Raw genomic sequence first — 14,292 nt, 5'->3', positions numbered from 1 at the left:
TAATAATAATAATAATACATTTCATTTATAAGCGCCTTTCAAAACACTCAACCATTGGGGGACACTAGCGGCGAGGGATAGCATTACAGGGAAAGAGAAGTCTGATCAATCCACTTTGAACAGTGGTTGGTGGCACTCATAAGTCACTGTAGCACAGTATCTAAATATTTTACAAATTAGCACACAAAGATGATTTAAAAAAAAAACATTTTATTGAAAGCTTTTCAAAGAAAATAGGAAGGCAAGGCCCCAAATGATGCAAAATACGGTATGTTTGGCATCATTTCAGAACACAAATTTTGATATAAGCAATCTTTGTCGTAATGACAGCTCAATGCAGCAAGTGCAAAGTGAATCACAGTTAGGGATGATCACCAAAATATATTCTGATTATGTGCACACACACTCAAGTGAATAATTTAATTTGAATAACGTGAATTGGAATTCATAAAGTTGAGCAGAAGATGACAGGTCATGGAATGCGGAGCTCGGCTAAATCTCTTCTGGTACTACGCTAGGCGCATATGACGCTGACGTGTGCGACAGAAAGTGACTCGGAAAACTGTCTAGTCCTCCCACTCACTTTGCTGGAGCCAAGGATGCATTGTATAACTATCAAGGTACGGGTCAAGCTGGAAGAAATCCTCGTATTCCTGCCCCAGGGGACGTCCGCTGAGGATGTACTTAATGGTTGCGGTAGCGAGATTTGCCTTGCAGGCCAGGTAGCTATTGAGATTGAGTTTAGGGAGAACAGCCTCAGACAAAGTAACCGCCAGGCTCTTTGTGGTGGTGGACTGTTGGATCTCCAGGGACTTTTGCTGAAGCAATGAACCAAAGGCCACTGTCGGCTGAGAAATCTCCTTCAACATGGACAGCCATTTGGATGAGATACTGGCAGACGACTTGACTCCATTGATGGGTTGCTTCAATTCGGCTTGCGCGTACTCCTGGTAGAGTAACTTGGTGGCGCGTGGGGATAGGAGCCCGCTTTCAATCACTTCCTCCAAATCACCGACCAATAATTGGCGAACGATTGCCTTCCTTTGGAGGATGCACTTGGGCGACATATACGTGGTCACTCCTGTATTGGACACGGTGTTTGTCACATTTTGTTGCACATTCAACGAGTCAGCAAAGCAGGTAGCCTATCAATAAGAATCAGAAAGCCTTTAATAGTCCCACAATGGGTAAATTTGCAAGGCATTCTGCATCAACTTGGTAGCAGTGATACCTCGGTTTACGAACCCCCTGGCTTACGAACGTTTCGGTTTACAAACGTTACATTAATGAAAATGTTACCTTGGCATACAAACTATTTTTCGGGATACACACGGAGCTGCCACAATGAGTGATGTGACGTTCGGTTAAAGCCAGGTGATTGGTCAAGAACGCAGCAATGAGGGGGTGGGTAAACATTAAAGAGACAGGTAGACGACAGAGACAGTGAGAAAACACACACACATGAAAGGGAGACGACAGAGCTTGAAACAAAAAAAAGTGTTTTCGCCAAAAACCAAAAGTGAAAAAATGGATAGAAAACAGTGACATTTGGGCTCGTTTCAGCTTTGATTGATCAAGAGCAGAGTGTAGACTGGAAGGTTATAATATCCCATCAATCAGGCTCCACAAACAACCCGCACAAGGCATCTGTACACTTGACACAAAAAGCTATCAACCCAGCTAAACAGAGCACAATTGATAAGGAACTAGGCAAAGTGATCGCAGAGAAAGCACCTCTAAGGGATCGTTCCTCAAGATCGTGAAAGAAAAAGGCTACGTTCCTCATCAAGTGTTTAATGCTGATGAAACCGGCCACTCGATTCCATCAAGCCATCAACGACCATCACAAAGGTAAATAAAACGACTTTATTATACAGTACAGTTTATTTCTTTAATTGTAATACCATAGCACATTCATTATACATAAAATAAGGTATATTTTGTGGAGTTTTCAGGCTTAGAAAATTAGAAAGTAGAAAATTATGTTTTATGGGGACCTGGGAACGGATTATTCTCATTTTAATGGTTTCCTATGGGAAATTATTTTTTGGGATACACATTTTTCGCCTTACATACTCTGTCTGGGAACCAATTAAGTTCGTAAGCCAAGGTATCACGTTATGCCCACAGCCCCAAATGCCAGTTTAATCTTAAACCCGAGAGCCGATCCCAAGCCAGACAAAAGTCCATTGTATGAAAGATCAGTTGAGATTGCTTGTACAGCCATGCGGCCTTCATGGAAAGCATTGAGGAAAAGGTTTCTTCAGGTTTCTTCATCTGTACTTCTTTGAAGGTATCGGACGTTTTGCTACTCATCCAAAGAGCTTCGTCAGCGAACTAACTAAAGTTGTACTAGTAACTCTGGCTCTATATATATACAGTATCCCTAATATAAAGTATCCCGCAACTCTAAAGTTAGGGGAGCAGTAGACTACTCCCTGAAGCCAATATGATTACCTCTTTTGTTCTGTCTGATTACCGCTAATGTTCCATCCCTGGCTCTGATTGCCTCATTAGCTTTGTTATCACCTCATTAGCATGACTAAGCCTACGATGTAATGATCTAAGACGTTTGTTGTAAGCACGGTCTAAATTAAACCTTAAACCACCATGGCGGTTTATTTTATTTAGTGAAGGATTTTGCTATTTTAGAAAAAATGTGTCTTTTACACTCCTCTTTCAAACCAGATATTTTCTTTAGCTAGGATTTTAACCTCACATGATGACAGTGAGGTTAAAATCTTAGCTACCCTCTTTCAGACCATCCATTTTCTTTCGCGAAGATTTTGCTGGGTTAGACAACCTTACTTGACTGGTGATACCAGAGTTTATGAGGCGATATAACGAGACTTTACTGTATATATATATATATATATATATATATATATATATATATATATATATATATATATATATATATATATATATATATATATAGGGCCAGAGTCACCAGCACAACTTTAGTTCGCTGACAAAGCTTTTCGGATGAGGAGTGAAACATCCGACACCTTCAAAAAAAACGGGTGAAGAAACCTTTTCCTCGATTCACTATTCCAGTACAATTGAGAGCCTACACAGACATTCATGGGAAGCATTTTTTTTACCTTGCTTGAAGGAACTCAGGACAATACGGTTTTCGATCGGGAGCGGCTTCCTGAAGTTATTAATCAGTGGCACGGCGATGGCTTGGTTGGCCGAGGAGGCGAAGAGGCTTGTCGTTAAGGTGTCGTACTGTGGACGGGAGAGAGCCAAAGAAAAATTAAAAGTGTTCAGATGTACGAATTCACGGGTGATTTGTACAGAGTTGTTACATAAGTCACCTGAGCTTGAGAGATGGTGACAGGATTCTTGAACACCGTCCACATCACATTTTGATAGCAAGGCGGTGTCGTCAGAGAACCGTCGTAACGGAAATATTCATCCAGACGCTGAGGTATCAGCGCGCTGATGTCAAAAGCCGGAATGTTGTAGCTGTTTGCTATGATTAAAAGAAGAGCTCGTTTCTTCGGTGCTTTCAAGGATAACCAACACCATTTTTTTGTTTCCTAACTGACATCAGAAAAACGTTTTATAGCATCTAAAATACCCAAAACACACAGTGTGATATTTTTTGTCAAATGCAAAATACCAATAAAAATGACAGTGTCGCAAAACTACTTCAAAATGACCTCAGAAAGTTTCAGTTTCAGAAGGTCGCGCCCCCTTGTTCGTGACGTCACGCCAGGATGTCTTGCCTTGCTCGAGAATCAAAACAATGGCTTCAGATTCGGAGAAGATGTGTTGCGTCACACGAGTGTATGATTTTGAAGTGCGCCTTTCAACACTTTCATGTCTTTCAATTTCTTGATCTCCTTGATGTGCGTATCACCCTGACGCATAGCACACGCTTGTAAATTGTATAAAAGGAGCTGTCGTGGGACAGAGAGATTGGGGCGAACCACGGGGCAGAATCATCTCGGACTCACAGACCCGCTCAGGCGCCCGGCTCGCGCCGGGCGTCGGACGGACATCACGGCTCGACTTGCTCGACTCCACGCCACGATCAAGCTCTGCGCGTCACCTGCCTGGGAGATCTGACAATGAACCTACTTACAAATAAAGAGAACCATCAAACTCTTTATTGGCGAGCTAGCCAAGAGCATTTTTTCCCTCCTCCTCAGCCCAATCAACTCTCCAAATGGAAAGACCCAGATTTCCCAGCCGCCCGTGAACCCGGCATCTTCACAGCAAGACCCCTCAAGCCGAGCTCCCGATGGGCCGCCACCACCCGTGGGCGCCCCGACCCCACCGTGAAACCTGCCGCACCCTGATGGCCAACATCGTCCAATTCGCCTGGCGACTCTGCAACTAGCTGCATCGTATATGTCCACGATCGCACATCGTCGGACATCGCTTATGTCCACGATCGGACATCATATATGTCCACGATCGGACATCGTCGGACATCGCTTATGTCCACGATCGGACTTTGGGAAGACGCTTCATGGCCGACACGGCCGCCGACGTCAGCGTTCTTCCTCAGCGTCCTGCAGAGCGCCATGGCAGCGCGATCATCGCCACCGTCGCCGATGACCGGCCTGTCCGAGCCCGGCAGCATGGCCAACCCCACGCACCTTCGTCCTCACAATCCCTCATCGATTCTCCGACTTGACCGATCCCAGCCGAACAACTCACGGTGAGAAGACCTTCCGGCATCGACTCGACGGCCGCGAGGAAAGTTTCCATCGATCGACTCAAACTGGCAGTCGTAGAGCACTCTTTGCCGTGCTCCCGTACAACGACTTCAGGCACCACGAAACCTCCTCGGCAACCTCCCCACCGACGCCTGCCATGCCCGGTGACCGTCATCTTGCCTGGCCTCACCATGTCGCAGAATGACTTTTGTTTTTATTTGTTTTTCCTTCATCACTTTCACCGACTTCGGATCCAGGAGGGGAGCCCTGTTGCGTCACACGAGTGTATGATTTTGAAGTGCGCCTTTCAACACTTTCATGTCTTTCAATTTCTTGATCTCCTTGATGTGCGTATCACCCTGACGCATAGCACACGCTTGTAAATTGTATAAAAGGAGCTGTCGTGGGACAGAGAGATTGGGGCGAACCACGGGGCAGAATCATCTCGGACTCACAGACCCGCTCAGGCGCCCGGCTCGCGCCGGGCGTCGGACGGACATCACGGCTCGACTTGCTCGACTCCACGCCACGATCAAGCTCTGCGCGTCACCTGCCTGGGAGATCTGACAACGAACCTACTTACAAATAAAGAGAACCATCAAACTCTTTAGATGCGTCCTTGTTACTCATCCGGTTATGAATATGATTCAAATAATTCTGAAGAGGAAAGCATAAATGTTTGCAATCGATGAAAGAAGTCCTTCTGTCTCATTTTGAGGCGTTTGGACTGAAATGTAGCGGCCCAGAAAATGCACAAGATGGCGCCCGAGCTCCGTTGGAAATGGGCTGATTTGTTTACAGGGAATTTGTGTCAACTCGTATCAAATAGTAGTCTCAACACACAACGATTCACCATCGCATTATTTATGTGTTTTCCTTCTAATTTCGCCATCAACACGGATCAGCACGAAGTTTTCAGGCCAAACAAAGTACCCACAATGCATTGTGTGTCGCTTTTTCAGTCAGGGGCATTCCAGACGTGACGTCACGTCAGGCATCGTCATCAACTCGAAAACAAGACTTTCTGAATATTCAGCGTGAGTCTCAAATCGTAAATTATAGCTATATGCCGAGGAATCTTTGTAAAATACGCTCAGTAGAAGTCATTTGAAGTGATTTTACAAATTATGGTCACAACTTGTCCGGAGGCATCGGTTGCCTTTTAACATGAATACTCGCGAACAAACAAACTGTTTAACTGACTTACATTTCTTGGGGATTTGACTGAGATGTGAAAAAATGTTGTCATAGCCAGGACTGAAGGCCCCGATCTGTTTTGAAAAAGAAAGAGTGCGATGCGAACATGGTCAGATCTTCAGAGTCAATCCCAAGAAAAAAGTTGAAAAGCTCGTCACCTCGATGAAAACAGCCAGAACAGCCAAACCGTCAGATTTGTCAAAAGCCATGGATACATTGTGGTACTTTTCTGAGTTGTAGTGCAGAATGTGCAGCTGTAAGAGAACAGGGACCATGATGAAAAATATTTATTTGCAGTTTTGTTCCGCAGAGTAGAACACCAAAATCATTCCTGCATGACCGGTCCACCTGTGGTCAGCTCCTAGTCGACCTCGCCATGGAAGGCTTCTTCAAACAGAAGCCTGAGCCACATCAGCTGGCTACTCACAAATAAGCATCTAAACTTTTAATCCATAACCATTATTTCTCCACTCTCTCTGACTTCAGTGATGCCATAGTTTGATGAAACACGGGAACGTACTCTCCCAAAATAGCTCCAATGACTTTTTCAGGCAATCAAACCTCTTCAACATATTCAACAGAATTCAACGACTGATTGGTTTCCGGTACAATTGGATGAGAGACATGGTTCAGATGGCGAGCAAAAACGTGCAACCAAGAAAATGTAATCCAATTTCAAACCTGTACAAGTGAGTCTATTAAATGTACGATATTGGCAAATGTGTCCTTGAGAGTTTTGAAAGGCGCTTATAAATGAAATGTATTATTATTATTATTATAAATGGTTAAAATTAAGTCATTCACTGCCATTCACAAATGTATTTGGGAATTTAAAACAAAACGTAGAAAGCCATTCCCTAATTTGTCCAGGTTTTGTTTTTTCTTGTTTGGGTGTCGATAAAGCACCATGGCCTCTGGCAATGTTTTTTTCCCTTCCACAAGGGATAGCATTTCCCTTTTTTTACATGTTAGCATGTTAGTATTGCATTGTATTTTGGACAGCCGCCCTCATTTCAAGCTTATATAACTCCAAACCCATATAATTTAGGAGTTAACTTTTTTAATGAAAGAAGAGAGTCTAAGGTTTCTTCCGCTGCATTGAATGTTTATGTACTCCTAAAACGCAATATTCTGTGGGTGCTGGAATTCGAATGACAATGACAAAAACCCTGGCACTGGAGTGGACACATTTTTGCACGTCTGGCTGTGAATGAGTTCTGCCGGAGACAAATTCCTTGTTTGTTCTACATACTTGGCAATAAAGATGATTCTGATTCTGATTAAAAGGTTTTAAATAAATAAATAAATAAATAAATAAACTCAATCAATCAATACAATAAATTAAAAAAATAAATACAATAAATTAATAAATAAATACAACAATAAATTAATCCATAAAGGGACAAATAAATAAACACAGAAACATAGAAGCATAAAATAACTACTGAGTGTGTATTAGGAAAAACACTGTGATGTCTCTTACAAAACATCAGTTGATATTATTTGTTGGTCAAGAATATTGTACTTTAAGCGACACGCTTTAGTCATACTCGTCTTTTTTTCTTTTATAATTAAATAACAGAATTACATGCCAATTTAGGGGAAATCAAAGTGGACATGGAGTCCATGTGTCCCAAAACAACATGTTCTTAAAGAAGTGTGGTTGTGGATTCTGGAGTGACATAAAAGAATGAATTGACCACTGTATCTCTGTGTCCACTGAGACATAGACCACAACACCTTCCTTAGATGTGGCTCTGAAGGCGCTGGCACGGGTCCTTGTGGTGTCGCAGGTGAAAAAAAATATGGTAAAAGCAGGCTATCATTTTGAACACATGACTGAAACTTTTCTTTTAATTTCCCAAGACGTGCAGTGGAACATGCCTGGGTTTTATTTTTTATTTTTGTTTGTATTTTATTTTGAAATGATGGGATGAGTTCTTTCAAGTCTTGCAAAGTCAAAATTAATTTGTACTGCCTGTCAAGATTCACGCGTTACCCATCAAGTGAAACTTAATGCCAGGTGAGTTTTTTTGTTTACCTCTGCGGCATACTGCTTACTGTTAACTGTGTGCTCGGAACCCAGTGGATTGCTTTTGGAGCCCCAGTGAATGTGTAGCTGAGCTGCAGTGTAGCGATGAGGGAGGCCAGCGATAGTCATGGTTGAGGGAAGAATGACATGCACTGTGGAGCAGATGACACAAAAGCCAGTTATTTCTTTCATTATCCGCAATCATGAAGCATTCAATGAAACTCTTCCAATGAGTGTCAATTGCCACATAGGTTGATTTGGGAGATAAAGCTGAAAATAATATGGGCACGTTGAGTTTTTTTTTTAACCGTCTGTGTGCAAATTGCTTAGAAATAAAATGTATTATTATTATTGTTATTATTATAATTGCCAAATTCTGGATAGCTCAGGGGATTAAATGGAGCGGCCTTAAAATATTTCGAATTTGGTTGAATGGCCATGATATGGGGTCAATTTTTGGACCCCTTTTGTTCATCCGATATGTGCTAAACTGATTTAGAACATGTTGACTAACTCATTCACAAATTTCAGAATCAGAATCAGAATCAGAATCATCTTTATTGCCAAGTATGTAGAACACACAAGGAATTTGTTTCCGGTAGAACACGCTGCACTAGTATCGTTGTCAAAAAAACTGCTAAGTGGCACTATACAGTTCCATTTTGGCTACTGTTGAAAGAGTTCAAAGAGTTAATGGCTTGGGGGAAGAAGCTGTTTAAATTTGGGAATTGAAAATATGACGGAGAGCGCCATTCCCGAATTTGTTCGGGTTTTGTTTTTTTCATGCTTGGATGCCGATAAAGCGCTGGCCAAGGCCTCTGGCAATGTTTTTTTGCTTTTCCACAAGGGGGTAGCATTTCCATGTTAGCACTTTTTTCCAGCTTCAGCTGTTGTTAAAGCTCTCTACAAATTGATGAAAAGATTTCTTCTGCCATCGATGGACCACTCCTGTACGACTGAGAGCTTACACAGATGTTGCGCTATATAAACCAATATGTTCTGTATGTACTGTATTGTATTTTGGACAGCCGCCCTCATATCAAGCTCATATAACTTCAGACCCATATAATTTAGGAATTAACTTTTTTTTCTGAGGAAAGATGAAAGTCTAAGGTTTCTATCGCTGTACTGAATGTATATGAAGTCCTAAAACTGAATAATCTGTGGGTCCTGGAATTTGAGTGACAATGACAAAAACCCTGGCACTGGAATTGACACATTTTGCACGTCTAGCTGGCAGTGAATGAGTTGAAGTTCCAAAATGACAGCAGTTCTATCACATGTTAATAACATGTCATATGTTGTGTCACATGTTGTGTCACCGGCAAAAGCAAATTTATAATTGGAAGAACCAAAGTTGTACTCTGCTAAATCCCTAACAATTAAATTAAAAAAGGATTGATATTAGAAAATACCAGAAGTCACTGTTTTTTGAAACCACAGAACAAGTCAGAACCCATTGGGGTCCCTGACTTTAAGACGTTATATCAAATAAATCATAAACACTGATTTTAACTAGCTGAAAAACAAATCCTGAGTGAAATGTCACAATATATTTGAGTATTTGTGGATCTTGGAGAAGAAACATAATTCCAATTTGGATCTTCAACTGAGAACATTTGGGATAACTTCACTTTGCCTCAACATGCATTTCAACATGGATGAAATACTCACTTGAATGTCCGTTGTTTTTCAGATTGAGATTAAGTCCCCCCGTCAGATCATAGTTTTTAAGCACAATTGGCCGTAAGGATGCGTCAAAGACCAGCTTCCCTGCTTTGAAGGCAATTGGAGACTGCAAAGGCCCAGCACAATAGGGAAAGTGTCGGTTCCAGTAGCTTCCACCATCTCGGCCTGTAAATAGAATCCATATAAATCCATCCATGCGGCCCGGTAGTCGAGTGGTTAGCACACCGGCTTCACAGTGCAGAGGTCGCCTGTTCGCGTCCCGGTCCGGCCTCCCTGTGTGGAGTTTGCATGTTCTCCCCGGACCCGCGTGGGCTTTCTCCGGGTCCTCCGGTTTCCCCCCACACTCCAAAAACATGCATGGCAGACCACTCCAAATTGTCCCTAGGTGTGTGTGAGAGTGACTGTTGTATGTCTTTGTGTGCCCTGCGATTGGCTGGCAACCAATTCAGGGTGTCCCCCGCCTCGTGCCCGAAGACAGCTGAGATAGGCTCCAGCAACCCCCGCGACCCTAATGAGGAATAATACTATGATTTTAGGTGGGAGAAAATCACTGGGCGATTTGGAATGAGTTGGAACTGATCCAATGCTAGCTGCAAGAAGGTCGGCGATGTGAACAAATGGCCTCCGTCAAAGGCGTTTCATAAAACTATTTACATCAAAATGTAATTGTAATGTAAAAAGTTGAACAATTTTCATGCACCTTGTCAACCGAAATCATGATAAGATGTCCACCGTAGTCACCGCCGTCTCTTAAAGGACAACCATTTTTTTCTTCCTAACTGACATCAGAAAAACGTTTTATAGCATCTAACATACCCAAAACAAGTAGGCGGATATTTTTAGTCAAATGCAAAACACCAATAAAAATGAGTTAGTGTCCCAAAACTACTTCAAAATGACCTTGCAGAAGCAGAGTTTCAGAAGGTCCCGCCCCCTTGTTCGTGACGTCACGCCAGGACGTCTTGCCTTGCTCGAGAATCTAAACAATGGCTTCAGATTCGGAGAAGATGCTTTCTTGTTATTCAACCAGTTATGAATATGATTCAAATAGTTCTTAAGAGGAAAGCATAAATGTTTGCAATCGATAAAAAGAAGTCCTTCCGTATCAACTCAAGCCACCAGGACGCCAATGTAGTAGTGTCCCATAAAATGCAGAAGATGGCGCCCAAGCTCCTTTGGAAATGGGCTGATTTGTCTGCTGGGAATTTGTGTCAACTAGAATCAAATAGCAGTCTTGGTGCAACACACAACAATTCACCATCGCATTATGTGTTTTCTTTCTAATTTCGGCATCAACACGGATCAACACGAAGTCAAGGGCGTTCCAGACGTGACGTCAGGTCAGGAAACTTGAGTACATTTGTGCCACAATGATGCATCAATGATGGCCTACTCAATATTACGTCGATAATCATGTTGTTGATTACCGACTGAATGCGAAAAAGTTTCATGGTGTGAACATACGGACCAGGCTGTCGTGTGACAATGCTGGCCAAATGAAAGGTTTCTACAAAAAAAAGACTACAAAAAAAATATCACAAAATGAGCTCCGTGGCTTCGCAATGACTGTGAACCCGACAACCGTGTCGTCAAATAGAAGCGTCCTGTTTCATTGTCAGTGAAGGTATTCGTTCCAATTGAATTCACAGCCGCCCTTCCCCTCCAAAAATGGCTTTTGCCCACTTTTTGTGCCCACTTTAGAGATAACTACAGCACCATGGATTAACGCACCGTCTTGAATCTTTATTCTGATTCTACATTCTACATACTTGGCAATAAAGATGATTCTGATTCTGATTCTGATTCTGATAAAATGACACAATCATACTACTATATGTGCAGCGCAAAAGCCAATAATCACTGAAATCTTTATTTTGGACCTCAAGGTTCGATCGGGGGCGGTCGATGAGTCAACTGTGGACATGTCACGTGGCCTCTTTCTGGCCGGAGTCTTGACCACGAAAATGACCCTGTGGATGCTTTCAGGCTATAACTGAGGGTGAACTCTTTTTTTTTCTTGACCATTTTGTTTGGTTTATGACTCAAAACGGTTTGAAAGGGCTACTTTTTGTTCAACCTTTGAGAAGCACTGACACAATCATAGAGTATGTGTATATATGAGTAAAACAAGAACGATAATAGTTACTATTTCACAATTAGTTATTAAAGCAACTCATGGGACATAATGGTTGGGTATTTATTTATTTATTTCCATCTATTATTGCAATCAAATAAATGTTGCATAAATGAAACTGAACCAATCACAAGGTACTGCATAACTTGCAGAAATTATTTCAAAAGAACAATTATCTTTGACCCCAGCCACCCTTTTCAATTTTGCTTCTGTAGATTCCAAAATTCCCCTTTAATACTACTACTACTACTACTACTACTACTACTACTAATAATATAATAATAATAATAATAATAATAATAATAATAATAATAATAATAATAATACTAATAATAATAATAATAATCAGAATGGTCTTTTTTGCCAAGTATGTAGAACACACAAGGAATTTGTCTCCGGTAGAACAAACTGCACAATAGTAGTAATAATAATAATACTAATAATAATACAGTAACGTCTCGTTATATCGATATCGGTTATATCGATAGTACTGCTTATTGCGATACTATTTCTATGGACGCAAGGAGAAAATTTACATGCCGCAGGATCGGATATATCGATAGTCCGGTTATATCGATATTTTTTCCAACTCCTGAGAATATCGATATAACGAGACTTTACTGTAATAATAATAATCATCATCATCATAATCATAATAATCATACTACTAGTACTACTGCTACTACTACTACTACTACTACTACTACTACTACTACTACTACTAATAATAATAATAATAATAATAATGATCCATTTAATTTACAAGCGCCTTTCAAAGCACGCAAGGGCACTTTACAATTAAAAGAATAATAAACACCAGAACAATTAAACCATAAATTATGGGACTATTAAAGGCTTTCTGATTCTTATATATAAAAAAAAAAAACTTTACAAAAAATTAAGGATAATCAGACTTACTGGTATAGCCCCAGTTGGTCCCTGAAACAGACAAATATATTGCATTTTAAATTAATCTGCATTCAGGGGAACTTTGTTAAATTTTGAAAGATAAAAAAAGATATTAAAAAACAAGTCACTTAAAATCCAAATCACCACCCAAAAAAACATGTCACTTAAAAAATATTTGACTTAAATCACCAGCAAAAAGAGATATTTATTGAACTTTCATTGTAAAGTTGTCCCTGAAAGCATCTTACCATAAACCACGACCACTTGCAGTAATAGAGCGATGAACGTGAAGCTCAAAGGCAGCATGGTGGTGTCCTTTGGCTTTTGCGGATCGGTCGGTGAAGCAAACCACAAAGCCTCCACGGCGCTTTTAAGCACACGTTTTGTCTCTCATTGACGTCACAGTCACAACAACACCAGCCCGCTGTGTCTTCGTCTCAACACGCTCTGTGACAAGTCCACTTGCTTCCATGCAATCTCAAGTCAAGTGCCACTGGCCAAGTGTGCGCTTGCATGGGCAGTTTTTTTTCTCTTTTGACTTAACCTTGTCTATTTCATCTTGGTTGACAGGCTTGAGTTCTGTCATTCACAGATAATCTTGTGACATTGTGAAAAACTGTTACGCGCAAGTACAGTAAAGGAAAATTTCTGACGTGATGATATTGTTCACAATCACTGACTTAGGGGGGGGGGGGCCCAGGGGGAGTCAACTTCAAGTGTTGACCATGCACTTAACCGTTAATCGTGGGAAATACTGAATATGCACCATTTACGAAAGCCGGCCCCCGATGATTTTCCAGCTCGAAGAGGAAAAAAATCCTTCCATCCCTACACCGCAGGATAATTACACAGGATAATCTTTTTGAGCCATTCGACAATCGTGCCAACTTTGATTGCAAGTGAGGAAAATAATGCTCAAATGTGACCCCATTTTCAATATGGCAGTCAAACCTGCTGTTCAATGGATCGGTAGGTAGCATTGCTGAGAATGTCTGATTTTGGATTAGCCTTTATTTCTCGCAGTGGAGAAATTTACATTTCACAGCAGCGTAGTGATGAAAGTAAGAGGAAAGGAAAAGACGAAGTAGAAAAACAAAATACAGTACCTGCTGTAAAGACAGCCACCTTCGAGGCGCCATTTTGCAGTAAAAAAAAAAAAACTAAATAGCAAATAATGTGATATACCACAAAAGACAGTAATTAAATCTTAAGCACTTTATACGCCATCTTTGTTGTTTGCAGCATTTGTAGATGAAAGAGGAGAGGATAAATGCATCTTTTTCACCAGTGGATCAGGGACGTTATAGTGACGTGCACCTCTGCTACAAGTTAAATGTTGAAAGCAAACACTAAGCTGTCGCATCCGTTGACAAAAAGATATTGTCTCACATCTCCTTTTCCGCGTAAATCCGCTTCAATTCCAAACCACAACAGTTTTATATACGCATTGGCGCTATGCGCTAATGCCCCTTTCTTCTTATCACGGGATTCTCAATATCAATGGTACTGGAAGTATCAGTATCTCTGTGAAGGTGGAGGTTCTCCGGCCCACTCGAGCATTCCAAAATTCTGTACATAAGTTTAGCTCAAGATTCTTAATCGTCTTCATATTTGATTGAGTGTGAAAATGCCTGTCCTAAATCCGCTTCAATTCCAAG

General features: G+C 41.2%; 1 protein-coding gene across 1 annotated transcript; it reads right to left on the bottom strand.

Annotated features, from left to right (window-relative positions):
• Window positions 1-190: 190 nt before the first annotated feature.
• ca12 (carbonic anhydrase 12) lies at window positions 191-13,156 on the bottom strand. The gene is made up of 9 exons (XM_088996248.1): window positions 12,883-13,156; window positions 12,644-12,664; window positions 9,577-9,756; window positions 7,912-8,054; window positions 6,029-6,124; window positions 5,881-5,944; window positions 3,321-3,478; window positions 3,105-3,231; window positions 191-1,081 (listed from the first exon to the last, which is right to left on the bottom strand). The coding sequence occupies exons 1-9, from the start codon at window positions 12,938-12,940 to the stop codon at window positions 567-569; spliced, it is 1,362 nt and encodes a 453-aa protein (XP_088852374.1). The 5' UTR covers window positions 12,941-13,156; the 3' UTR covers window positions 191-566.
• Between the last annotated feature and the right edge of the window lie 1,136 nt (window positions 13,157-14,292).

Source organism: Hippocampus bargibanti, linkage group LG05 (assembly GCF_051943395.1).
Source record: "Hippocampus bargibanti isolate YZ-2025 linkage group LG05, ASM5194339v1, whole genome shotgun sequence".
Taxonomy (NCBI): domain Eukaryota; kingdom Metazoa; phylum Chordata; class Actinopteri; order Syngnathiformes; family Syngnathidae; genus Hippocampus; species Hippocampus bargibanti.
The sequence above is the reverse complement of the archived record's forward strand: the minus strand, read 5'-3'. Positions and strand labels throughout refer to the sequence as shown.